Raw genomic sequence first — 26085 nt, 5'->3', positions numbered from 1 at the left:
AGGTGTTTGGCTGAACCATCAAGAGGTAAAGAAACCTCAAGCTCTGCCTTTTTGAGGACCATAAATGACTTATTAAGTACTTGAACCATTTATTTTGTTAATGTCTTCTATTTTCTAAAAATTACAAAAAATAATGCAATAATATGAACTTAAATTCCACATGTGGGACACAAACTGACACTAGCATCATGTTGCTGCTTTCCAGTCCATTGATTGTGCCACAGAACTGTGAAGCCATTATACTAATTACTGTTCAATTGAGGTATTTCTTATTGCTTTTCCACCCTTGACTACACTGCATGACAACATCTGTGTCATATGAAAAGCACATTAAGAATTCTTGTGGGTTTTCATAATGTGTATTGTTTTGCACTACACAGCTGCAGTTCCAATTACTCTTTAGTTTTATGAGCAGTTATTTACACTGACTAATGTGATTCGATCTTGTATAGCATTGCTTGTAATTTCAGCTCTAGCCATTTTCTGCGATCTCAAGAGTAAAATGTTCAGTTTGCTCTGTTACCCAAGCATCTTTGGGAGATTGAAATGAAAATGCTAACGGCTTAGGGAACAAGTGAATTTCAATAGAGAATTCTGTTCATAATGGTAAGGAAGCAATAAATAAGTAAAAAGAATGGGATACAATGCTCAAGCAGCTCCTCATAAGCCATGTACATTTCTGTAGCTGCTGCTAACCGATGCTTGAGTTGGTGTAAAGAGCAATGTCACTGGGCAGTAGATGACTGAAAATGCATAGTTTGGTGTTCTAAATAATCCTATACCCTATGGTAATCTCACACCAATCGTTAAACATAGAAACAGAAAACACTGTAACAACTACAGAGGTCTCTCTTTGATCAGCGTTGCGGGTAAAATCTTGTCAGGTATTGTTGAAAGGAAAGTGCGAGTATTAGTTGAGGACAAATTGGATGAAAATCAGTGTGGGTTTAGGCCTCTTAGAGGTTGTCAGGACCAGATCTTCAGCTTACAGCAAATAATGGAGAAGTGTTAAGAGTGGAATAGGGAATTGTATCTATGTTTTATAGATCTAGAAAAGGCATATGACCGGGTTCCTAGGAGGAAGTTATTGTCTGTTCTACGTGATTATGGAATAGGAGGCAAACTTTTGCAAGCAATTAAAGGTCTTTACATAGATAGTCAGGCAGCAGTTAGAGTTGATGGTAAATTGAGTCCATGGTTCAGAGTAGTTTCAGGGGTAAGACAAGGCTGCAACCTGTCTCCACTGTTCATATTATTTATGGATCATATGTTGAAAACAACAGACTGGCTGGGTGAGATTAAGGTAGGTGAACACAAAATAAGCAGTCTGGCTTATGCGGTTGACTTAGTTGTGATGGCAGATTCTATTGAAAGTTTGCAAAGTAATATTTCAGAGCTAGATCAGAAATGTAAGGACTATGGTATGAGGATTAGCATCTCCAAAACAAAAGTAATGTCAGTGGTAAAGAGATATAAGCGGATTGAGTGCCAAATAGGAGGAACAAAGTTAGAACAGGTGGATGGTTTGAAGTACTTAGGATGCATATTATCACAGGATGGCAACATAGTGAAAGAATTGGAAGTGAGGTGTTGCAAAGCTAATGCAGTGAGCCCTCAGCTACGATCTACTCTCTTCTGCAAGAAGGAAGTCAGTACCAAGACTAAGTTATCTGTGCACCGTTCAATCTTTTGACCAACTTTGTTGTATGGGAGTGAAAGCTGTGTGGATTCAGGTTGCCTTATCAATAAGGTTGAGGTTACAGATATGAAAGTAGCTAGGATGATTGCAGGTACTAGTAGATGTGAACAATGGCAGGAGGGTGTGCACAATGAGGAAATCAAAGAAAAACTGGGAATGAACTCTATAGATGTAGCAGTCAGGGCGAACAGGCTTAGATGGTGTGGTCATGTTACACACATGGGAGAAGCATGGTTACCCAAGAGACTCATGGGTTCAGCAGTAGAGGGTAGGAGGAGTCGGGGCAGACCAAGGAGAAGGTACCTGGATTCGGTTAAGAATGATTTTGAAGTAATAGGCTTAACATCAGAAGAGGCACCAATGTTAGCACTGAATAGGGGATCATGGAGGAATTTTATAAGGGGGACTATGCTCCAGACTGAACGCTGAAAGGCATAATCAGTCTTAAATGATGGTGATGATGATGATGATGATGATGTGGTAATCTGATGAAAGGGTTTGGGTTTGACAAATGTACGGAGCACATTACCTGTCATCATGTGTAGTGCCAATGGTGAATTGTGGAAGAGGTGGTGTTACGGCATGGGAGTGATTTTTGTGGTTATTGTGTGGTCCTCTTATTGTCCTTGAGAAAACATTAATTTTGGAAGAATATGGACATATTTTACAGCTTTGTGTATTGCATACGTTAGGGGAACAATTTTGAGATGATGATTGATTATATTGACATGGCACCACATCTGTGCAGCAGTGGTTTGTGAACAGTAACATTCCTTGAAAATGTTTGGCCTGCCCAGAGTTCTGACCTGAATCCAAGGGAAAGCCTTTGAGATGAGTTAGAATGTTGAATTTGCTCCAGCATCCAACATCACTAACTTTTCTCGTTTCTGTTCTTGAGGATGAATGGGCTGCTATTACTCACAAGTATTCAGGCTGCTCCTTGAAAGTGTCCCCTGCAGAGTTGAAGTCATCATGAAGATGAACAATAAACACATCACATATTAATGTTCGCTAATAGGTGCCTGTATACATTTGATTTATTAGTGTAGTTGTCATACTTATGGAATCATAATATAGGTTACGCTGGGCAGCATCATGCTGGCCATCTATCTTGTGAAGCATTCTAAGACCCACAGGACTACATACAGCTTCAAACTGTTGCAGACACACAGCCATGCTGAGATGAATCGTGGATTATTTTGAATCACTTTGTGGCATATATAAATGTATTGGCATATATAAATATATTGGCATATATAAATGTATTGTGGCATATATAAATGTATTGGAACTTGGTTTGCAGAGGAAAGGGTGATTAGTCAGAAAATATCATATTGTGCCTGTCACAATGTTGTCTTCTGTAAATGCTAACTGAAAGAATTGGTATTAATGGCACATTGGTTGCAAGTTTGCTGCTTAATGTGGGTTCCAAACCATGTTCACTGAACCAGGAAATGCAGTTGTATTTTCTGACTACTTAACCTACTGATACTGGATGTCAGTTTCAGCCTATGACATAATGATGAGGTGATGTATGTTGTAATACATGCAAAGAAGAAAAGCATTGAGAAACTTTTTTGGTATATCTTATCCACCGTTGTGATGTGTGCTCAGAAATGCCCCAGACACAGGTGCTGTCTAACTACCTTCCTCCACAAGGGCATGGTAACAAGCAGCCTGTTGAGGGTGAGGAATTTTTGATGAATAATTTTTCTTTTACTTCATTTTGTTTACAAGTTAAAAGTATCAGGAAGCAGTCATCATTTATTTCACTTCTTGTCATACCAGAAATAACAGTTCTATCGAAAACCTTTTCGCAGCTGGGTTCTTGGCATCTGTCCATTTCTTCACACTCCTGAGATCTCAAAGGGCTTCTTCTACAGGGATCAGGTGCCAGTCACCACATAGGGGTATTCACTTTGTGTAAATGGCCAGTTGTCTGCAGTGCCTGCTATTGCTCATTGCTTTGCAAGGGGTAAAGTGTTTCATTATTGTTCCATTATTTTTAACAGAGAATATCGATGATAAAGGAAGTAAATACTGGATGTGATTAAGCTTGTGCCAACTGTAGGGTTTATATTAATAATATTTTCTTAAGGATTACCATTCTCCGGTTTCAATATACCAGAACTTTGTCAGTTTGGTACATAGAAAAGTGTGCTTTCCTATGTACAGAATTGTTAAAGAGCACATTTTTGTTTTCCCTACATCTGATGAAGGACTTGCTCAATAGCTGATAATATCTAGCAGTCTTTTTTCAGTATGCCTGTGTGCCACTTAGTGCCTTCTCTATTTGGTGATAGTTTACCCATATCATATTGTTTGTATTCAATAAATTCTGATGAAAATTGCCTACTTACCAAATATTGTAACAGAAACAATAGTTTGAGCCAGATCCTTGTAACACTGACTATATGTATTTGACTAATTTAATTTGTTTCTAAAACTCAGATTGGTTGGCTCTAGCTGTGTGCTTTTTTTCCCTCTCACTTCCATACAGAACCATTTTTAATGCATTTTGAAGATATTTTCTTCCTATCTTTGTTTTATCTTTTTTAAACATTCATGCATGTAATTTATATGTACTATGTTGCAAATTTACTCACATAAAATATTTTTATAGGAAGAAACACATGGACTTGCCAACTAGTAATAATGATAAAATTCAGGTCATTCAAATGAGAAAAGATGATGTGGAAGAAGGCAGATTTCTCTCTCTCACCCAATTATTTGAAGCAAAGTTCATGGAGAAGCCATCATTCTATGTCCGCGTCCCAGGAAGGTAGTTATGATGCACAGCGACTGTTAATTTAAATACCGAAGTGTATCACCATTGGTGTGAATGTGTCATGAAATGTCAGATGGTGTGTAACGCTTTTGGGATTTTCCGTTTGTTGTTTGGAGAAACTCTTAATACTGTAAGTTCTTGTGTGGTTTATTGAATGTCTGTGTATCAACTGCTGCTTGGTAGCTAGTACATATGGACTTCCATAATGTATTCAGTTGTAACATTTGATGTTTAGTATGTGGCGCACACTTTTTCCATTTTTCCATTTATGTTACGTTTCAGCTATATATTCTCACAGAAAACCCGTAATACCTACCTACTTAATTGTCTCAACTGCTCAAAACTAAATGTACAAGAAGCAAGGAAACCAGAATCTTATTTATTTACCTACCTCTCTTGTTAATATAGGTGAAATTTCAGATAGTGAAGTAAAAACAGATCAGACAATGTTGTGTAGAGATTTTTGACAGCATTTAATAAATGTTAGCTGTGACTACAGTCACTTTAATTTTCATAATTTCCAGTTGAACAATGGTCTCTACATTCATGATTGCACTGTATGTATATCTAATCAATCAGTTGTGAATTATCTCTTCAGATACTTTATCTGTGCCTTCCATCTCTCTTTATTGACTTTTTCTTTTATCCATCTTTTACCAGTTTCTATTTGCCTTTCCTTGTCAGTGAAGAGACATTCATTGTAGGTCCAAAAGCAAGATATTTGGCTCGTTATTTAGTGTGCCAGCACTTTTGTAGTTGTTTCTGTCATGGGACTATTAAATATCTTCTCACCAGAATTACCTTAATGTATCTCTTTCTAAAGGTTTGTGGTTCCATCAAGCCTTGCCTACATGTAACTTTTGTCATCATTCTTGAATGATCATGCAAGACTGATGACAAGAATGACACAAACCGCACAGCCACACTATTCAAACTTTTGCTCAGTTTTTCCGAAATAGTTGTGGAAGAAGAACTGCCATCAATGACAGCTGCATTATGTGCTCTGAGAATACAAAGCCTACATGTTGTTCACAATGGTTCCGAGGTTGGTTATTGAAGAGAGGGGCATTTCCCCATGTGACCTTCCTTTGAGAACTACAACAGGAACTAGAAAATTGGAGCAATTATGTTCTTATGGACACTGACATGTACAGTAAACTGTTAATGCTTGTAACTCCAAGAATAGAAAAAGAAGATAATGTCATGAGGGCAGCTATAAGCTTCCACTGGGTCATTCTGGTTGTTAGTAATTGACAGGCACAAAGACCTTGAGTTGAATAATTTTGTGTGAGGTACATAATAAATAATAATTTTTGCCCATGAAAATTACAAGTGATTTTTATTACTTAACTCATTTTCAAAATAATTAATTGAAAATCTCATATAAAGATGTGAAACAAATACTAACAAAGAGATAGAGGGGCTGGCCAGTACTTACCTCAGCTCAGTACAGCCGACAGATACACAAAAAACACTATCGGCTGTACTGAGCTGAGTTAAGTACTGGCCAGCCCCTCTATCTCTTTGTTAGTATTTGTTTAACTCATTTTCAGACTCTTCTATGTCTGACAATGATATTTGACATTCAAGGAGGGAAGTAAATCAAAGTACCACAATGAATGTTTATAAACTTCTTCTGTATCAGCTCCAGACCTCATATACCCTATAATTTTTGCACTCTAGATTAGATTAGATTAGATTAGATTAGATTTGCTTTCATTCCAATTGATCTGTAGTAAGGAGGTCCTCCAGGATGTCTGAAAAACAACAATATATGACAAATATTTACATCTCAAACAAATAAGCTAATGTACCATTCCACAGGTGCCAAGTGGAATGATCATCATTTTTTAATGAACACTGTATGAAAGAATTAATGGAAAATCTCATATAAAGATGTGAAACAAATACTAACAAAGAGATAGAGGGGCTGGCCAGTACTTACCTCAGCTCAGTACAGCCGATAGATACACAAAAAACAGCCGAAAATTTAAGTTCCTAGCTTTCGGAATAAATGTTCCTTCATCAGAGAGGAGAGAGGGGAAAGAAAGGGAAGAAGGGAAAGTGGATTTAGTTACTCACAACCCAGGTTTCCCCTCTCTCCTCGCTGTTTTCCTTTCCCTGTTGCTTCATAACCTGGGTTGTGAGTAACTAAGTCCACTTTCCCTTCTTCCCTTTCTTTCCCCTCTCCCCTCTCCTCCCACCAGCATAATTCTAGGGACCTAGGAACCTGCTACACCGTATGTGCCATTTGGCTTCTCGCACCCAACACAAGTCCCTCTGAACTGCGGAGATGGGAACTTGCACTCCAACACATCCTTTCATCCCGCCATCCCCCTGGACTGAACCTACGTTAACCAACCTCACTCCCATTTACTCTTCAATCTTCTCCTCTTTCCCTTTCCTCTTTAGCCATTCATGCATCTTTTCATCCTACATCTTTATACTATACACCTCTTTACTTCTGTATGCATCCTCTTTGGTTTGAAGCTGGCACGTTACCTACAGTAGAATAACTTTGGCTTCCCTCTGACAACCATGCCTCCATCCTTGCTACCCTCCCTGTTTTCCTTTCCCTGTTGCTTCATAACCTGGGTTGTGAGTAACTAAATCCACTTTCCCTTCTTCCCTTTCTTCCCCCTCTCTCCTCCCTGATGAAGGAACATTTATTCCGAAAGCTAGGAACTTAAATTTTTGTTTGTTTTTTGTGTATCTATCGGCTGTACTGAGCTGAGGTAAGTACTGGCCAGCCCCTCTATCTCTTTGTTATTATATGAAAGAATCATTTTACAAATACTAATGCACTGAATTTAAAATAAAGAAGTTTTTTATTTGTTTATAAGGTAATAAACGTGTAATACAGCTACTATAGTACTTATTTACAATGAACACATTACTGCACTGAAATGGTGCTGAAGTTATATTGTACTTACACACACACACACACACACACACACACACACACACACACAGGCCACCAATAAATCCTTTAGGCTTCTCTTAAACTGAATTTTTATTGGTTGTTAAGCCTTTTATGGCTGCTGGCAAGTTATTGAAAATGTGTGTTCTTGAATAATGCACACCTTTTTGTACAGGACTAAGTGACTTTAAATCCTTGTGAAGATTATTCTTATTTCTAGTATTGATTCCATGAGTTGAGCTGTTGGTTTGAAAAAGTGATATATTTTTAATGACAAATTTCATTAAAGAATAAATATATAGGGAAGCAGTAATTTGTATCCCTAGTTCCCTAAACAGGCTACTGCAGGATGTTCTTGAGTTCACACCACATATAACTCTTGATGCATGTTTTTGTGCGCGGAAAACTTTAGCTTGGCTTGATGAATTACCCCAAAAAATAATCCCATATGACATTATGGAATGAAAGTAAGCATAGTATGCTAGCTTTTTCATTTTCATATCCCCTATGTCTGACTCAATTTGCATTACAAATAGAGATTTTTTAAGATGCTTCAGCAGTTCTGACCGAGCGAGGTGGCGTAGTGGTTAGCACACGACTCACATTCAGGAGGACAACGGTTCAATCCCATCTCCGGCCATCCTGATTTAGGTTTTCCATGATTTCCCTAAATCGCTCCAGAGAAATGCCGGGATGGTTCCTTTGAAAGGGCACAGCCGACTTCCTTCCCCATCCTTCCCTCACCTGAGCTTACTCTCCGTCTCTAATAACCTCATTGTCGACGGGACGTTAAACACTAATCTCCTCCTCCTCCTCCTCCTCCTCCTCCTCCTCCTCAGCAGTTCTGTGGTGTGCTTTTCCCAGTTGAATTTATTATCAAGCTGTAATCACAAGAATTTACCACTGTCCACTTCTTCTATCTGCTTGTCATCATATGTTAGGCATATACTTGTGGGACACCCCTTACAAGTTCTGGACTGCATGTGGTGTGTTTTTTCAAAATTCAGTGACAAGGAATTGGCTAGGAACCAGTGATTAATGTCCAAAAATATTTCATTAGCTGATCTTTCTAAGACTATACTTGATTTGCTATTTATTGCAATGTTTGTGTCATCGGCAAACAAAATGAACCTGGCATCTGGTAATGTTACTGATGAAAGGTCATTGATATACACGAAAAAAAGTAAGGGCCATAAAATTGAACCTTGTGGGGCCCCCACATGTAATTAGTTCCCAGTTGGATGATGCTTGATGCATGTCTCTTTCCTAATAACACTCTTTGTTTCCTGCCAGAGATATAAGATTTGAACCATTTTGCAGCATTTCCTGTTACACCATAATATTCTAATTTACTTAAAAGTATATTGTGATTTACACATTCAAATGTCTTTGACAGATCACAAAATATTCCAGTTGCCTGCAATTTTTTATCTAATGAATTAAGCACATTTTCACTTAAGTGTAGATAGCCTTCTCCATATCAGAACCCTGTAGAAATCCGAACTGTGACTTTGACAGTATGTTATTTGATATAAGATTGTTATAAAGCCGATTGTACATTAATTTTTCTAAAATTTTTGAGAATGCTGGCAAAAGTGAAATTGGACGGAAATTTGACACTATTTCTTTATCTCCCTTCTTAAACAGTGGCTTAACTTCAGCATATTTTAACCATTCAGGAAATATTCCACTGATAAACGACTGGTTACACAGATAGCTTAATATGTTACTTAACTCAGAATCACATTCTTTAATTAGCTTTGTTGATATTTCATCATACCCACTAGATGTATTTGATTTTAAAGATTTTATGATAGACATTATTTCTGCTGGTGTAGTGAGGGTCAAATTCGTATTATGGAAGTTACTTGAAATCTCTGGTCTGAGGTATTCCATAGCAGCATCTACAGAACCTGACAACTCCATCTTTTCAGTAAAAGTTATGAAATGTTTGTCAAAAAGTTCTGCAACACTATACACATCTGTCACCAATGTATCATTTACTCTTAATGCTATTTGTCCCTCTTCATGTCTGGTTCTACCGGTCTCCTCCTTCACTATATCCCATATTGTCTTTATTTTGTTATCTGATATGACTATCTTTTCCTTGTAATATATTTGCTTTGATGTCCATATTACAGTCTTTAATATTTTACAGTATTTCTTGTAATGTGCTGTAGCATCAACACCGGAACTGTTTTGGATTGACAGATACAGTTTTCTTTTTGTTTTACAAGATACCCCAATTCCTTGAGTAATCCATGGCTTCTTTGTAGACTTTGCTCTAACCTAGGTAAGTTTTTGGGGAAAACAGTGTTCAGGTAAGGTAAGCACTTTATTAGCAAAAGTGTTATATTTTTCATTCATACCATGAGCACTGTAAACATGAATCCAGTGAATTTTTCTGAGGAGTGTCCTAAAATAATCAATTTTTGGCTTATTGATTACCCTCTTGAGCTCAGATTAACAGATTTTATATCCTGTTCAGTGTTAACATTTAACAGAAGGAAATGCATGTCATGATCTGAGAAATCATTGAGTATTGCTTTTGTAATATAATTTTGTTCATTTGATTTTTCTATAAAGATATTATCAATGGCTGTTTGTGAGCAATTGGCTATCCTAGTGGGGAACTTTACAGTAGGAATTAAGTTGAGTGATAGTGTTACTAACTCAAATAACTTCTTAGTGGGAGAGTCTTTAACAGAATCTACATTGAAATCACCAGCAACCACTATTTCTTTGTTTTTGGTAGTTAAATGGCCCAGTACAGCTTAAAGGTGGTTTTCGAAGAGATTAAAGTTACCTGCAGGTGCTCGATATACACTTAATATTATGAAGGATTTTATGTGAAATTCTACTTCTGATGCACATGCTTCCATATGCTGTTCTAGGCAAAATTTATGAATGTCTGTGTTCTTAAATTTATGACAGTTCCTGATGAATGTGGCAAACTGTTCAAAAGAAGTTGCCCATTTTGGTGACCAACTCTACTGTTGCGTCAAGATCCACTTTCTTGTACTTATTAACCAAAGTGGTATATGCCTGGTTTTTCTTGCCTTTGTTGCTATAATTCTTAGATTTTACTTGCCAGAGACAAGGAAAACTTTGGTACACTGTATGAACTCTGCGAAAAATTTGTGAGTCCAGTGCCATAAGTCTATCATTTTCTTTTTCCACTATATCCACTAAAGTGACAGTTGGATTTTCTAGCATCACTGAGAGTAGACTGGCAGCAAAGCTAAGTTTGAGCGATAAGGCTTATCTGTGTCTACATATGTAGATTTGTCAGCGGTCTTGCATGTACACAAAGCTCCAGTCCATCAGTCTTGTGCAACTTCATTCAGTTCATGCAAGACTGTCAAACTTCTGTCCACATAAATGCTTTATTTGTCAAATCTGGTATGATCATGCTAGACTGATGACAAAGTATTATGTTTAGACCAGGCTTTAAATTTCACCATTATTTAAAACAGAATATCTCCTGCTGTTAATGTACTGTGACCTACATCAGTTGTCTGTGATTCTCTCTGTCCCATTTTCTTTCTGTACCAGTTTAGTTAGTAATTTCATATACCATTGGAACCACCCTAAATCATTTACTTTTATTGTATTATGCTACTTGGGAAATATATGCTTAATCAGATTTGCGATAGTCTTTTTGTTGTGCCTATCTGCGAGTCAGCATCTCCACTATATGCTGAGTAGCAGCTTTCCTTTTCACAATATTGTTACAATCAAATTTTATGACAGATCCAGTCTGACAAAATTTTATGCAGTAGCATGTGAGTAGTCTGTTATCACATGACTTGCAGATATGCAAGAACCCATTTTTCTCATATACACTTCCTCCACTGCTGAATAGCAGATATGTTTAATATAATTTAACTCCTGAGAGCATGGTTGACCAAGGCATTAACAAAGAATCCTCATCTTTGAACAAGTTATTCAGAATGATACTAGAAAGCGCCAGCATATCACACAATAAAGACTCAGAGGTGTTCTGTTCCTTGACTTTTGAGCCATCTTGATCTGGTTGCATTTAGAGAAGATACTTAAATCCATCTGTAATGACATCTGCCCACACAATCAACCTGCTACCACAATGTTATGATGTTTCTTGCAAAACTATGTTGTTGTTCCCTCCATAGGTAAACTATATGGCATTGTGGGTCTGTCTTGATGCAAACGTGGATTTGCATTCTGGAGGACAACAATTCAAATCCCTGTCCAGCCATCCAGATTTACATTTTCCATGATTTCCTTAAATTGCTCCAGGTATATGCTGGGATAGTTAGAAAAGGGCATGGCCAGTTTCCTTCCCCATCCTTTTACAATCTAAACTTGTGCTCTGTCCCTAATGGCCGCACTGTCAACAGACTGTTAAACTCCACTCTTCCTTGCTTTTGATGCAAACAAGGCGGATCCACAAGTCCAGATTGTTTTTACACAGACATGGACCAACAAGAACCGTTCAAGTTACAATGATTCCATATGCAAATATGTTGCTTACCAAACCCAACAATTTAGTTAATGACTCGTTAGCGAACAATGCTCATTCCCCTTTGGTGTGTTCAAGCCATGGCGTTCTTTCAGCCAAGTTTCATAGGTACTATAATACAGAACCTTTAAAAAAAATATCAATCAAATTTCACAAGGTTATATCATCCTGTATCTGGATGAAGATAAAAACTTGAAGTAAATTTTAACTTGGGCATTCAAACTGAAAGTGCACCTTCTCAGCAGTTGTAAGTTGCCAGTTCATGTGCTAGTCAGTAAAAGTTCCTCTGTTTCAGCTAGCTCACTCATTCATTAGTCAGTGTATGTCAGAGTGAGATGATGTTAATGTAGCAGCAAAAGTCATTTTGAGTTTGCTGTTAACAGGTACAATCCAGTTGCAACAATGCAGTGTGATTTCCATTGGGAGTACAGCACAGCTCAGTGCAGTAGTTGGTGACACCAGCAGTTTCAAGACACTTTTTTAGGCAAGGGAAAATTGGCAGGTGGCCCCATGTGCTTGATCAAGACACTGAGCCATTCATCAGTGTTACACATAACTCATAGAAGTCTACCTGTCGAGCCAATCAAGACTAGTCATTCCTTTGTGTCTGTTCACCATATTTAGTAGTGACATTCGTGTTTCAGACTGTACAGGATTTGACTGCTACAAGCCCTTCATGATGATAAACAGCATAGTGTATATGGTTTTGTGAATTTGTTCTTAACGTGGGGATAGAAGATAACAATTTCCTTCCACGTTTAATGTTTAGTGATCAGGCTACATTCCATTGAAGTGTGAAAGTGGACTACCACAATGTAAGAATATGGGTAACACAGCAGCCCCCTGCTGTGGTTGAGCACAAGAATGACTCTCAAAAGGTTCATGTGTTTTTTATCTTCCAAGATAACAAATGTGGACCATTCTTTTCTTGTGGAAAAGACACATACAGGAGCCACATTCCTGTATGTCATGGTGATGTGGAGTTTTCCACTGTTAGGAGAACATGCCAAAAGTTTCATATTTCAACATGGTGGAACACTATCCTACTGGTGCAGTGAGCTGCCTCAAAGATGAATTGGCCATAAAGGGAATTTGGCCTCAGATTGCACAGTTGGCCTCCTACGGCACCTGATCTCACAGTTTTTTGAAAATTTTTGTGGGGGTTTGTTAAAGATTCCATGTATATCCCCTGCCAATAACATTGGCTGAAATGTGGCACAGAATAGCAGTAGTAGTGATTGCGGTATGTCTAAATACACTCATAAAATTGTCTAAATACACTCATAAAATCATAACACAAGTTTGACTATCATCTGAACGTTTGTGATGTGTTTGGTGGAGGGCACAGTGAGTATTTGTGAAAGGTAAGTGAAAAATTTGATCCTAGGTGCAATTGTAAAAATTACTCCAGGGTTGCATCTGCATGCAATGAAATGATATGCCCTTAAAAACTGATTGGTTCTTTTCAAAACAAAACCTGCATAGCCCTATGCATAAGTTAAAACTCAACCCGAATTTCTGTCTTCATTCACACAGAAGATATTGTCTTGTGAAATTTGATGTTTGAAACTGTTGTTAACACACACATCATGGCTCTTATTGCATGTAAGCTGCCATGGCAGAGATAATTGCTGATGTTTAAATTGGTGTTCCACAATCTTGTCATTGTTAGTGAGATTTAGTACTGTTGCATAACTATCCTCTGCCTATCCTGGTCCGCTGTGAATTTGAGACTAGAATCATTCGTGAATGGTATGCCTGAGCTTCATTGAATATCTCATTTTGTTTGAAAATAACTGAGAGCTTCTTCACTGGGACTCTCCATATACATTCTTCCTGTAACATTACTGATAAGATGCACCCAAAAATTGTCACCAGCACAACATTCCTCCCCAAAGCACAACATCCTCAACCCCCCTCCACCTCTCAAATCACAACATTCCTTCAAGTCACGCTGTTGTAACGAAGTGCCTTCACCGAGACCTTATTGCTGCCTGAGTTTAAATAGTTAAAACATTGTTACATGAAAAAACAATCACCCTGCTACAGAGAACTGGCTAAATTGAGATCTAAAGAGTCTAATTTACTTCAGCATGCAGTTTTCTGTAGCTATTGTGCATACTCAATTGTATACCTAAAATTTCTATTAATAATTTATTGATGTACTATAACAGATACAAGGCATCCCAGGAGGCATTATGACTATTCAGCGATAGGAGAGGAACAGTCATTTGAAGCAAGAAAGTTTAGTAAACATGGGCTCTGGAATGCATACCACAAGACCTATGAGCACTTGTTCATAAGAAGCCATGTGCGTCATAGTAGTGAAGATGGAAAAGTGTTTACAACTATTAAGATATGCACTTTAGAGCCCATGTCTACTGTATATTTTGGCCCACATTACAATCTCTCAAAATATGAAAGTTGAAGAGCTAGCAGAACAAGAGATTTGTTTCACACTATCGAAGATCGTGTAGTGTTCATGCTTGTATGGTATGAATTTTAGACTCCAAGTTTACTATAATTGTTGCTTCAAATGATCGTTCCTGTCATATCCCTGAATATTGACCAATCCCCTGGGAGACAATGTATACCGATAATAGGTAAAGTGTCCAGGATGTTTTGCGAGTGTCTCAGCTGGGGGCTATTTCCACTTTGAAAATAAATTATATACTGACAAAAGTAGTTTTTACATGTTTCAACCATGTTCCCATGCTTCATGTATTTCAGCAAGGAAATGTTCATGTGGTATCCTGTGTCCCTACCTCTAGGTAAAAGTTGCAGACTCTGACTCTATGGCTGATTGCCACTCTCATGCTATCCTGCAGCATTGATGTGATCCTGATGTTGGTTACTGTACTGAGATTGTGGCTGAACCCTTCTTTGATACTTCAGGTATTGTCAGAAATGACCCAATGCATGAAAGAATGAAGGTAATTGGAGACTATCTCTTGTCTCAACCAGTCAGGAAGGTCACAGCTACACTTTCTGAACGTGGAAGACTGATTAGGCATTATCATGTATTCGTTGTTCTACAATCATTACTGTTTAGTACCGTATACCAACAATATTTTATTCCTAATTCTGAAATCACTTTCCAGATGTTTTTAGGTATACACTGAGATGACAAAACTCATGGGATATATATATATATATATATATATATATATATATATATATATATATATATATATATATATATATATATATATATATATATATATATATACTGTAGTATCATGCACAAGAGGTGTGGAAGGGCAACATATTGGCGGAGCTGTCACTTGTACTCAGGTGATTCATGTGAAAAGGTCTTTGACATGATTATGACTGCAAGGCAGGAATTAAGAGACTTTGAACGTGGAATGGTAGTTTGAGCTAGACACATGGACATTGATTGCATTTTGGAAAACATTAGGGAATTCATTATTCCAAGGTCTACAGTGTCAAAATGGTGCCGAGAATACCAGATTTCAGGCATTACCTCTCACCATGCACACCATAGTTGCTGACAGCCTTCACTTAATGACCAAATCATCAGTGTTTGTGCATAGTTGTCAGTGCTAACAGACAAGCAGCACTGAGTGAAATAACTGCTGAAATCAAAGTGGGACGTATGACAAACACATCCATTAGAACAACACAGCGTAATCTGGTGTTAATGGGCTATGGCAGCACACGAGTGCCTTTGCTAACAGCACAGCATCACCTGCAGCACTTCTCCAGGGCTCGTGATCATATTGGTTGCACCCTAGATGACTGAAAAACCGTATCTTGGCCAGATGAGTCCTGATTTCAGTTAGTAAGAGCTGATGGTAGAGTTCGAGCAGTTAGCTGTTGATTTGAAAAACATTCTGCACAATTTGAGTGAATGATTTGGCTACCTAGTTTGCCCAACATGATCCCATTGAACATACACTGCTGGAAATTGAAATAAGAACACCGTGAATTCATTGTCCCAGGAAGGGGAAACTTTATTGACACATTCCTGGGGTCAGATACATCACATGATCACACTGACAGAACCACAGGCACATAGACATAGGCAACAGAGCATGCACAATGTCGGCACTAGTACAGTGTATATCCACCTTTCGCAGCAATGCAGGCTGCTATTCTCCCATGGAGACGATCGTAGAGAAGCTGGATGTAGTCCTGTGGAATGGTTTGCCAGGCCATTTCCACCTGGCGCCTCAGTTGGACCAGCGTTCGTGCTGGACGTGCAGACCGCGTGAAACGGCGCTTCATCCAGTCCCAAACATGCTCAATGGGGGACAGATCCGGAGATCTTGCTGGCCAGGGTAGTTGACTTACACCTTCTAGAGCACGTTGGGTGGCACGGGATACATGCGGACGTACATTGTCCTGTTGGAACAGCCAGTTCCCTTGCCGGTCTAGGAATGGTAGAACGATGGGTTCGATGACGGTTTGGATGTACCGTGCACTATTCAGTGTCCCCTCGACGATCACCAGAGGTGTTCGGCCAGTGTAGGAGATCGCTCCCCACACCATGGTGCCGGGTGTTGGCCCTGTGTGCCACGGTTGTATGCAGTCCTGATTGTGGCGCTCACCTGCACGGCGCCAAACATGCATACGACCATCATTGGCACCAAGGCAGAAGCGACTCTCATCGCTGAAGACGACACGTCTCCATTCGTCCCTCCATTCACACCTGTCGCGACACCACTGGAGGCGGGCTGCACGATGTTGGGGCGTGAGCGGAAGATGGCCTAACGGTGTGCGGGACCGTAGCCCAGCTTCATGGAGATGGTTGCGAATGGTCCTCGCCGATACCCCAGGAGCAACAGTGTCCCTAATTTGCTGGGAAGTGGTGGTGTGGTCCCCTACGGCACTGCGTAGGATCCTACGGTCTTGGCGTGCATCCGTGCGTCGCTGCGGTCCAGTCCCAGATCAACGGGCACGTGCACGTGCACGTGCACCTTCCGCCGACCACTGGCGACAACATCGATGTACTGTGGAGACCTAACGCCCCACGTGTTGAGCAATTCGGCGGTACGTCCACCCGGCCTCCCGCATGCCCACTACATGCCCTCGCTCAAAGTCCGTCAACTGCACATACGGTTCACGTCCACGCTGTCGCGGCATGCTACCAGTGTTAAAGACTGCGATGGAGCTTTGTATGCCACGGCAAACTGGCTGACACTGACGGCGGCGGTGCACAAATGCTGCGCAGCTAGCGCCATTCGACGGCCAACACCGCGGTTCCTGGTGTGTCCGCTGTGCCGTGCGTGTGATCATTGCTTGTACAGCCCTCTCGCAGTGTCCGGAGCAAGTATGGTGGGTCTGACACACCGGTGTCAATGTGTTCTTTTTTCGATTTCCAGGAGTGTATATGGGACATAATCAAGAGGTCAGTTTGTGCACAAAATTCTGCACTGGCAACACTTTCCCAATGATGGATGCTGTAGAGGCAGCATGGCTCAGTATTTCTGCAGGGGACATTCATTGATTTGAGCCCATGCACTACATCGAGTTGCTGCACTACATTAGGCAAAAGGAGGTCCAACACAATATCGGAGGTATCCCATGACTTAATTGTCACCTCGTTGTATGAGGGGATGTTCAAAGGTAAAAGTATGGAACCACATTGTAGGTAGAATTTAAGTCTTTATTCAGAAGTAATTATCAGAGGCCTGTGCACAACTATCCCACTGTTTCACAAGCCAAAAGATCCCTATTCCCAGAATTCTTATTTCTGTGACAGTAGCCCAGTTCTCCACTGCGTCCTTTAGTTTTCCGTCAGAGTCCTAGCACTTCTCTCTGATGTTTTTTTTAGGAGACCAAACTCTTGGAAGTTGCAGGGCTGCATGTCTGGGGTATAGAGGGGATATGAGGGGATGTTCAATGGCCTTGGCCATTAAACTTTGTGTGACCTTGGAGATGTGTGGACATACATTATCATGAAGTAGAATCACTCACTCTGTGTGTAGCTCTAACTGTTTGCTCTTGGTGGACTTTTGTAGGCTCCGGAGTGACTCGCAGTACAAGTCACTGTCAATGGTTTGTCTGTGCTCAAGGAATTCGGTGAGTAGTGGGCCTTGGGCCTCAAAAAATACTGTGAATATTACCTGCTTGATGAGAGTGTCGCTTTGAATTTTTTGGAGGGAGATGGTGACACTACATTTGCATCCCTAGATGTCTCACCGTGTTATCCCAAAATGCAAATTTCAACCATTTTGTTACAAAATTTTGTACCCCATCATTTGAATGCTACTTGTATTTAATTCTGAGAATATTTTCCATATTTCCAGAGGAAAGAAATAGTCATCCTTATTTTGAAGCTGGCAAGAACAGTATGTTGATAAATAGTTAAAATAGTGATATCCTGAGAAAAGTTTAGGATATAGCCCTGGAAAGAGCATTTTCTGATGACTTATGCCATATAAAAAAATTCAACAATCCCAGAATGTTTTCACTGTGGCTAATGGGTATCATGTAACACTTTGAATATCCTAGGCTTGATGGTTGTGGCTGTTCATGATACTTATGTGCATGAGCCTGACATTATAAAACGGCCTCAAAACTTAGAAAACATGTTATATAGTATGGCTTCAAGATATTTCACAAGTCAGGATTGAAGTTGTGTTACTTAACAGTTTTTTTGGATGCATACTAGTAAGCAAATCTATAATATTTTTATTCAGAAAAATTCAATCTTTCAATTATCTGTTCTAAGTGATATCAATCTCTTAGAGCCTAGCAAGAGAACTATTCTGCATGTTTCAGGTAGAGATTATTTTGCAAAATACCACTTGCTGTCTAATCTGAAAATTTGAACTTGTCAGAGATTATGCTCTAAAAATCAGACAGTTTAGACCAAAGTTTGGAACTGACAGTAATTTTATTCAGTTTTCACAAAAATCCTTGACAATTTAAGCATTGTGTAGGATTGAAAATTAAAGGACAGTAATGAATACCATAAGACAAACAAATCAACAGATTGTGACTTGTAATACAGATTTAAAGGCTATGATGGAAAATAAACTAAGAGAATACAAATGAAAATGAGGACAGCAATGGAATTGGAAGTCATACAATAGAGACATACTACAGGAAGCTTTTGAGGAATTGTTGTTGACTGGCTGTAGAACAATTCTACTGCTTTTAATGTTCTTTTAGGGTAAGGACTGAAAGGAGAAATTAAGTGTTACAGCTTGTACTAAGGCATATAGGAAATTATGTTCTCCTCACTCCACTTGTGATTGGAGCAGCAAAGGACATGTCTTGCAATGGGCCACACAGTATTGTGGGAATGTGTAGAAATTTATCCAAGAGACGCAAGACTCTAAAAAGTGTTTCTTTCGACAAAAATGTATCACGTTTCCAGGACTAAATTTGAGAGGAAGTACACCAGACTTCAAATACATCAAATGTCAGCAATGTTGAACTTGGTCAAGAATGCCGCCCTATTGCTGATTGCACTATGAACTGTCACTTTTGACTTTGAAACGTGTGCATCCGTAGCTCGTGGTCTAGCGGCTAGCATTTCTATCTCTGGATCACAGGGTCTTGGGTTCGATTCCCGTCCAGGTTTTATCATCCTTTGGAAAATGGCTAAATTGGACTGTGTAAAGATTGGGACTTTCTCCATTGCAGTGGGTGACAGTTACGGGGTTTTAAAAAATTATCCTGTTATTGTGTTGCGAAATATATATACCTTCTTTGTGTGTGTGTGTGTGTGTAAAATAATTCAGTTAAAAAAATACACTTAATTAAATTTACATTTTGCTTCAGAGTTAATATCATTGGAGAACACATAGATTATTGCGGCTACTCTGTGTGTCCCATGGCAATTCAGAGGGATATTTTAATGGCTGTTAGTCCAACAGAAAGCAAGATGCTGCAACTGTGTAATACTGACTCCAAATGTGAAGATTTAACCTGCTCTATTGACAATATCAAGTAAGCATTCAAGCAGTAGAACTAATTTTACATAATAGGTAATCTGAGAATGAGTAATTGTAAGAACATGTTTGTTGCAATATATTTGTAATGTATTTGTATATCTACAATTTATTACAGGAAGGCATGAAAAGACTGTTAACATAATTTCATAGCAACATGATTATTGAAATGGCTTATTGTGGACATGCATAAATATTTATAAGACTGACTTTGGTCTCTTCACGTGAAAAATGATTTTCTTCCAACCTGGATTTCTCATTGTTTGATTTTATTAATTACTTGATTAATTTAAAAAAGCAAATTATCTGACTTTTAAAAATACAGCATTATTCTCACTTCAGAAATACTGCTGAACAGTAATAAACATAACTTATTTGTTTGCTGTTTTGAACAATTGCATTACTCTGTTTTCAGGATTAAAATTTTAGAAATTAATGTTTTTATGTGTTATTTTCTTGCCTTTGTCATGGAATTTATATTTATGCTGTTCAAAGTCCATTTTTCCCTCTAGAATTGAAGTAGAAAAGGGTAAACCTCCAGAATGGTACAATTACTTCCTGTGTGGTGTGAAAGGAATTATGGATATTCTGCCAGACAAGACTTCACTTGGAATGAATGTAGCAGTTACTGGTAATATTCCCTGGGGTTCTGGTTTATCCAGTTCAAGTGCACTAGTAAGTGCTGCAGCACTTGCAACAGCTCATGCAAATAAGGTAGATAAAATGAAAAATTGTGCAGTTAAATGCTGTGATGCCTATAACTAGATTTGTTTATAAATCTCTGTATACTTTCAGGTTAGTATGAAAAAAGTGGAGATTGCAGCATTATGTGCCCATGCAGAGAGATATATCGGAACACAAGGTGGTGGTATGGACCAAGCAATAGCATTCTTAGGGTCAAGAGGTAATTTGGAGTGTCTCAGTTCACATTTTTTACATCTTCTGTGTGATAGGTTGTAATCATTGAATTTTAATTGTTTACTCTACATAGGCAAAAGGCCACAGTGTTCTCATTAAAGGAATTAACAAGGTAGTTGATTTGCTACTGAAATTCTATTTTTGTAATAGGTTTATTAGTGGCATGTTGTACACTCGTAGTAATGGGATAATCATTTTGTCAACTCCTAGAATGTCATTTATTTGCAAAGGCACAAGCGTGTTACTGATCCTCCCAATTAACTACATTGAGGAACTTGCAGAGAATACAGGGTGGTCCATTGATAGTGACCGGGCCAAATATCTCACAAAATAAGCATCAAATGAAAAAACTACAAAGAACGAAACTCATATAGCTTGAAGGGGGAAACCAGATGGCGCTATGGTTGTTCCGCTAGATGGCGCTGCCATAGGTCAAACGTATATCAACTGCGTTTTTTTAAAATAGCAATCTCCATTTTTTATTACGTATTCATGTAGTACATAAAAAATATGAATGTTTTAGTTGGACCACTTTTTTTGCTTTGTGATAGATTGTGCTGTAATAGTCACAAATGTATAAGTGTGTGGTATCCCGTAACATTGCACCAGTGTGGATGGTATTTGCTTCGTGATACATTACCCATGTTAAAATGGACTGTTTACCAATTGCGGAAAAGGTCAGTATTGTGTTGATGTATGGCTATTGTGATCAAAATGCCCAGCGGGCGTGTACTATGTATGCTGCTCGGTACCCTAGACATCATCATCCAAGTGTCTGGACCGTTTGCCAGATAGTTACGTTATTTAAGGAAACAGGAAGTGTTTAGCCACATATGAAATGTCAACCACAACCTGCAACAAATGATGATGCCCAAGTTGGTGTTTTAGCTGCTGTCGCGGCTAATCCGCGTAGCAGTAGCAGACAAATTGCACGAGAATCGGGAATGTCGGAAACGTTGGTGTTGTGAATGCTACATCAACATCGATTGCACCCATACCATATTTCTACGCACCAGGAATTGCATGGTGATGACTTTGAACGTGGTGTACAGTTCTGCCACTGGGCACAAGAGAAATTACGGGACGATGACAGATTTTTTGCATGCATTCTGTTTAGCGACGAAGCGTCATTCACCAACAGCGGTAACGTAAACTGGCATAATATGCACTAGTAGGCAACGGAAAAACCATGATGGCTGTGACAAGTGGAACATCAGCGACCTTGGTGGGTTAATGTATGGTGCGGCATTATGGGAGGGAGGATAATAGGCCCCCATTTCATCAATGGCAATCTAAATTTTGCAATGTATGCTGATCTCCTACGTAATGTTCTAGCGATGTTACTATGAGATGTTTCACTGCATGACAGAATGGTGATGTACTTCCAACATGATTGATGTCCGGCACATAGCTCGCGTGTGGTTGAAGTGGTATTGAATAGAATATTTCATGACCGGTGGATTGGTCATCGAAACACCATACCATGGTCCGCACATTCACCGGATCTGACGTCCCCAGATTTCTACCTGTGGGGGAAGTTGAAGGATATTTGCTATCATGATCTACCGACAACACCTGACAACATGTGTCAGCGCATTGTCAACATGTGCGAACATTACGGAAGGCGAACTACTCGCCGTTGAGAGGAATGTCGTTACACATATTGCCAAACGCGTTCAGGTTGATGGACGTCATTTTGAGCATTTATTGTGTTAATGTGGTATTTAAAGGCAATCACAATGTAACAGCATGCGTTCTCAGAAATGATAAGCTCACAAAGGTACATGTACCACATTGGAACAACTGAAATAAAATGTTCAAACGTGCCTACATTCTGTATTTTAATTTAAAAAACCTACCTGTTACCAACTGTTCATCTAAAATTGTGAGCCATATGTTTGTGACTATTAGAGCACAAAGCAAAAAAAGTGGTCCAACTAAAACATTCATATTTCTTTACGTACTACATGAATATGTAATTAAAAAATGGTGGTTCCTATTTAAAAAGACACAGTTGATATCCATTTGACCTATGGCAGCTCCATCTAGCGGGCCAACCATAGTGATATCTGGCTTCCACATTCAAGCTAGACAAGTTTCGTATTTTTAGTTTTTTCGTTTGATACTTATTTCGTGTGATATTTGGCCTGATCATGATCAATGGACCATCCTGTATATGGAGAAAGACATTAAAGTTTTAGGAAGAACTCCGCTTATAGCTGCTAAAATTGTTGTTTATTGAAAAAGACCAGTTTCGTGGCATCATCAGGTCAACCTAGGTGGTAAAAAGCAAAGTACAGAGTCACCACATTTTGCGGATATTAAACTTAGTGAAGGAATGTCTTAAATATATTCATAACGTTAAAATATCTGCTGTGGTTACTCAGAATATAAAATAGTTTTCAAATTAAAGTTCTTGCAGATGGAAAACAATGAATGTAGTAGAATATTTAGACATATGAGAGATTATGCAGAAGCAACAACTTCTTTAAAAATGTGAAAAAACCAGTAATTCTGTGCTAAGGGTTTAAGATGAAGTACATTTCTGTGGAGAAATTGTAGTATAGTATTACATAATATAATAATTTATTCATCTAAGCATCATTATACTATGGCATAAGATTTTTATACTTAATACATTGAAAAACATGTTATGTATACAATCGTGTAAATATGTACACGCTTCCAGAATGAATTTTCACTCTTCAATGGTGTGTTGCAGAAGTCTGGATTTTGGCTTGAGGGACATTCACACTGGCGCAAGTATATCTGTACCATTAAACAACAGGGAGCCTGGCAGATTAAAATTGTGCATCGAACTGGGACTTTGTCTCGGAACTTTTGCCTTTCATGGGAAAATTCACTGTTGTTTGTTGTTATTGTCTTCAGTCCTGAGACTGGTTTGATGCAGCTCTCCATGCTACTCTATCCTGCGCAAGCTGCTTCATCTCCCAGTACCTACTGCAACCTACATCCTTCTGAATCTGCTTAGTGTACTCATCTCTCGGTCTCCCTCTACGATTTTTACCCTCCACGCTGCCCTCCAATGCTAAATTTGTGATCCCTTGATGCCTCAAAACATGTCCTACCAACCGATCCCTTCTTCTAGTCAAGTTGTGCCACAAACTTCTCTTCTCCCCAATCCTATTCAATACCTCCTCATTAGTTACGTGATCTATCCACCTTATCTTCAGTATTCTTCTGTAGCACCACATTTCGAAAGCTTCTATTCTCTTCTTGTCCAAACTAGTTATCGTCCATGTTTCACTTCCATACATGGCTACACTCCAAACAAATACTTTCAGAAACGACTTCCTGATACATAAATCTATATTCGATGTTAACAAATTTCTCTTCTTCAGAAACGCTTTCCTTGCCATTGCCAGTCTACATTTTATATCCTCTCTACTTCGACCATCATCAGTTATTTTACTTCCTAAATAGCAAAACTCCTTTACTACTTTAAGTGTCTCATTTCCTAATCTAATTCCCTCAGCATCACCCGATTTAATTTGACTACATTCCATTATCCTCGTTTTGCTTTTGTTAATGTTCATCTTATATCCTCCTTTCAAGACACTGTCCATTCCATTCAACTGCTCTTCCAAGTCCTTTGCCGTCTCTGACAGAATTACAATGTCATCGGCGAACCTCAAAGTTTTTACTTCGTCTCCATGAATTTTAATACCTACTCCAAATTTTTCTTTTGTTTCCTTTACTGCTTGCTCAATATACAGATTGAATAACATCACTACTGACTGAATTATCCAAGCATGACTCACTACCTGTCCTCATAACTTTACTACTGCCAGTAGATGCCTCCTATGTTTCAAACTTCACAGTAGTTCTCCAGCACATTGTGTGAAACAGATATTCATGAAAGAAAGTATACTGAGAAGAATTGCTGTAGCCACAGCCTAGGGGATTGTTATAGTATGAGTTTTCACTCTTCTTTAGAATATGTGCTGATTTGAAACCCTCTGGTAGATATAAACTGTTTGCCAGATAGGGGCTCGAATCTGGAAACTTTGCTTTTTGCAGAAAAATTGTCTATTGGGCTGGGATTGCCTGCTGCAGAAGAATTGTACAGTTTTGAAAGTTTGTTGAGGTATTGATCTTAGTAAAGTTGTTGGAGTCTGTTATTAGTTCATTCTCGTGCCAGAGAAACCTAACCAGGTAAACTAGGAAGAAGGCTGCCACTTTGAAAAAGCAACTGTCTTCTCAGCTGAATTAAGAGCTGCTGTTTTATTTTACATTTTTTGGGTTAATATTGACTTGATTACATTCGCATTCTTCAAAGAAAATAAGTATTTCGATCTGTGAATACAGATTCCTCGTTATAGATAGCAATTAATTACTTGTGATGTAGATTTGCTACAAACTCTGTCACCTGCCATATATCTAACAGAACTTTCAGCCACTGAGTCTAGATGTTTGGACAATTTATAAAACGAATGGCTAATGAATTACATTTTCTTTATTTTTGTTTGAACTGGTTGAGGGTTCCCAATTTCTTTGTTTATATTAGAAGGGAATTTGTTGAATACCTTTGCACCAGAGTACATAACTTCACTCTGAATTCTGTAGGAAGAGGAAAAGTCAACATGAAAGTAATTTTCATCTCTCACATTGTGATTCTGTGTGTTAAAATTCAACTGAGAAGTAAATGTTTTCCGAATTGAACATAACTATTCCAAGATCCTTAAAAAAGCTTCTGGGGTATGAGTGATTACTTTACACAATATTTGTACTGCTCCCTTCTGCTGAATGAACAGTTTATTTACTTTAGGTGCACTGTGCCACAGGTAATTCCATAAAACAACAGAGACTGGAAATAGGCAGACTAAGCTAATGCCCATGTCGTTAGGTCAGCACAGTGAGAGAGACCTCTAAGAACAAAACATGCTGAATTTCGCTTCTTGTTTGGTTTGTCTATGTACTGACCCCTTTTTAACTTGTTATTCAGCCAGACTTCAAGGAATTTTTCATAAAGTGGTTCACTTAATTTATGATTTTTAATGGTTGCAAGGAAGGTAATTGCGAAAAAAACTTGGGTAACAGAAGAAATACTTCGATTGATAACTGAAAGAAGGAAATAAGAAATGTTGAGGGGAACACTGGAGTACAGGAATATAAATTACTTAGGAATAAAATAAATAGGAAGTGCAGGGAACCCAAGGCAAAATGGCAGCAGGCAAAATGTGAAGAAATTGAAAACTAAATGTATGTTTGGGCGCTGATGACCACGCTGTTTAGCACCCGTAAACCTCAAACACACACACTAAATGTATGTTCAAAATATTGATTTAGCGTATAAACTAGTTAGGATAACCT

At 38.7% G+C, this 26085-nt stretch overlaps 1 protein-coding gene across 2 annotated transcripts in view; it reads left to right on the top strand.

Moving 5' to 3' along the window:
* The window catches only part of LOC126365895 (N-acetylgalactosamine kinase), a 98289-nt gene that overhangs the window by 14894 nt on the left and 57310 nt on the right, over positions 1-26085 (top strand). For both annotated transcript variants that reach the window (XM_050008615.1, XM_050008614.1), the window contains 4 exons: positions 4323-4481; positions 19664-19831; positions 20346-20547; positions 20629-20737. In XM_050008615.1, coding sequence (XP_049864572.1) covers positions 4333-4481; positions 19664-19831; positions 20346-20547; positions 20629-20737 — 628 coding nt within the window. In that variant the 5' untranslated portion in view covers positions 4323-4332. The remainder of the gene's footprint in view (positions 1-4322; positions 4482-19663; positions 19832-20345; positions 20548-20628; positions 20738-26085) is intronic.

Source organism: Schistocerca gregaria, chromosome 4, assembly GCF_023897955.1.
Source record: "Schistocerca gregaria isolate iqSchGreg1 chromosome 4, iqSchGreg1.2, whole genome shotgun sequence".
In the NCBI taxonomy this organism is placed as follows: domain Eukaryota; kingdom Metazoa; phylum Arthropoda; class Insecta; order Orthoptera; family Acrididae; genus Schistocerca; species Schistocerca gregaria.
This window is presented reverse-complemented; position numbering and strand designations above follow the sequence as displayed.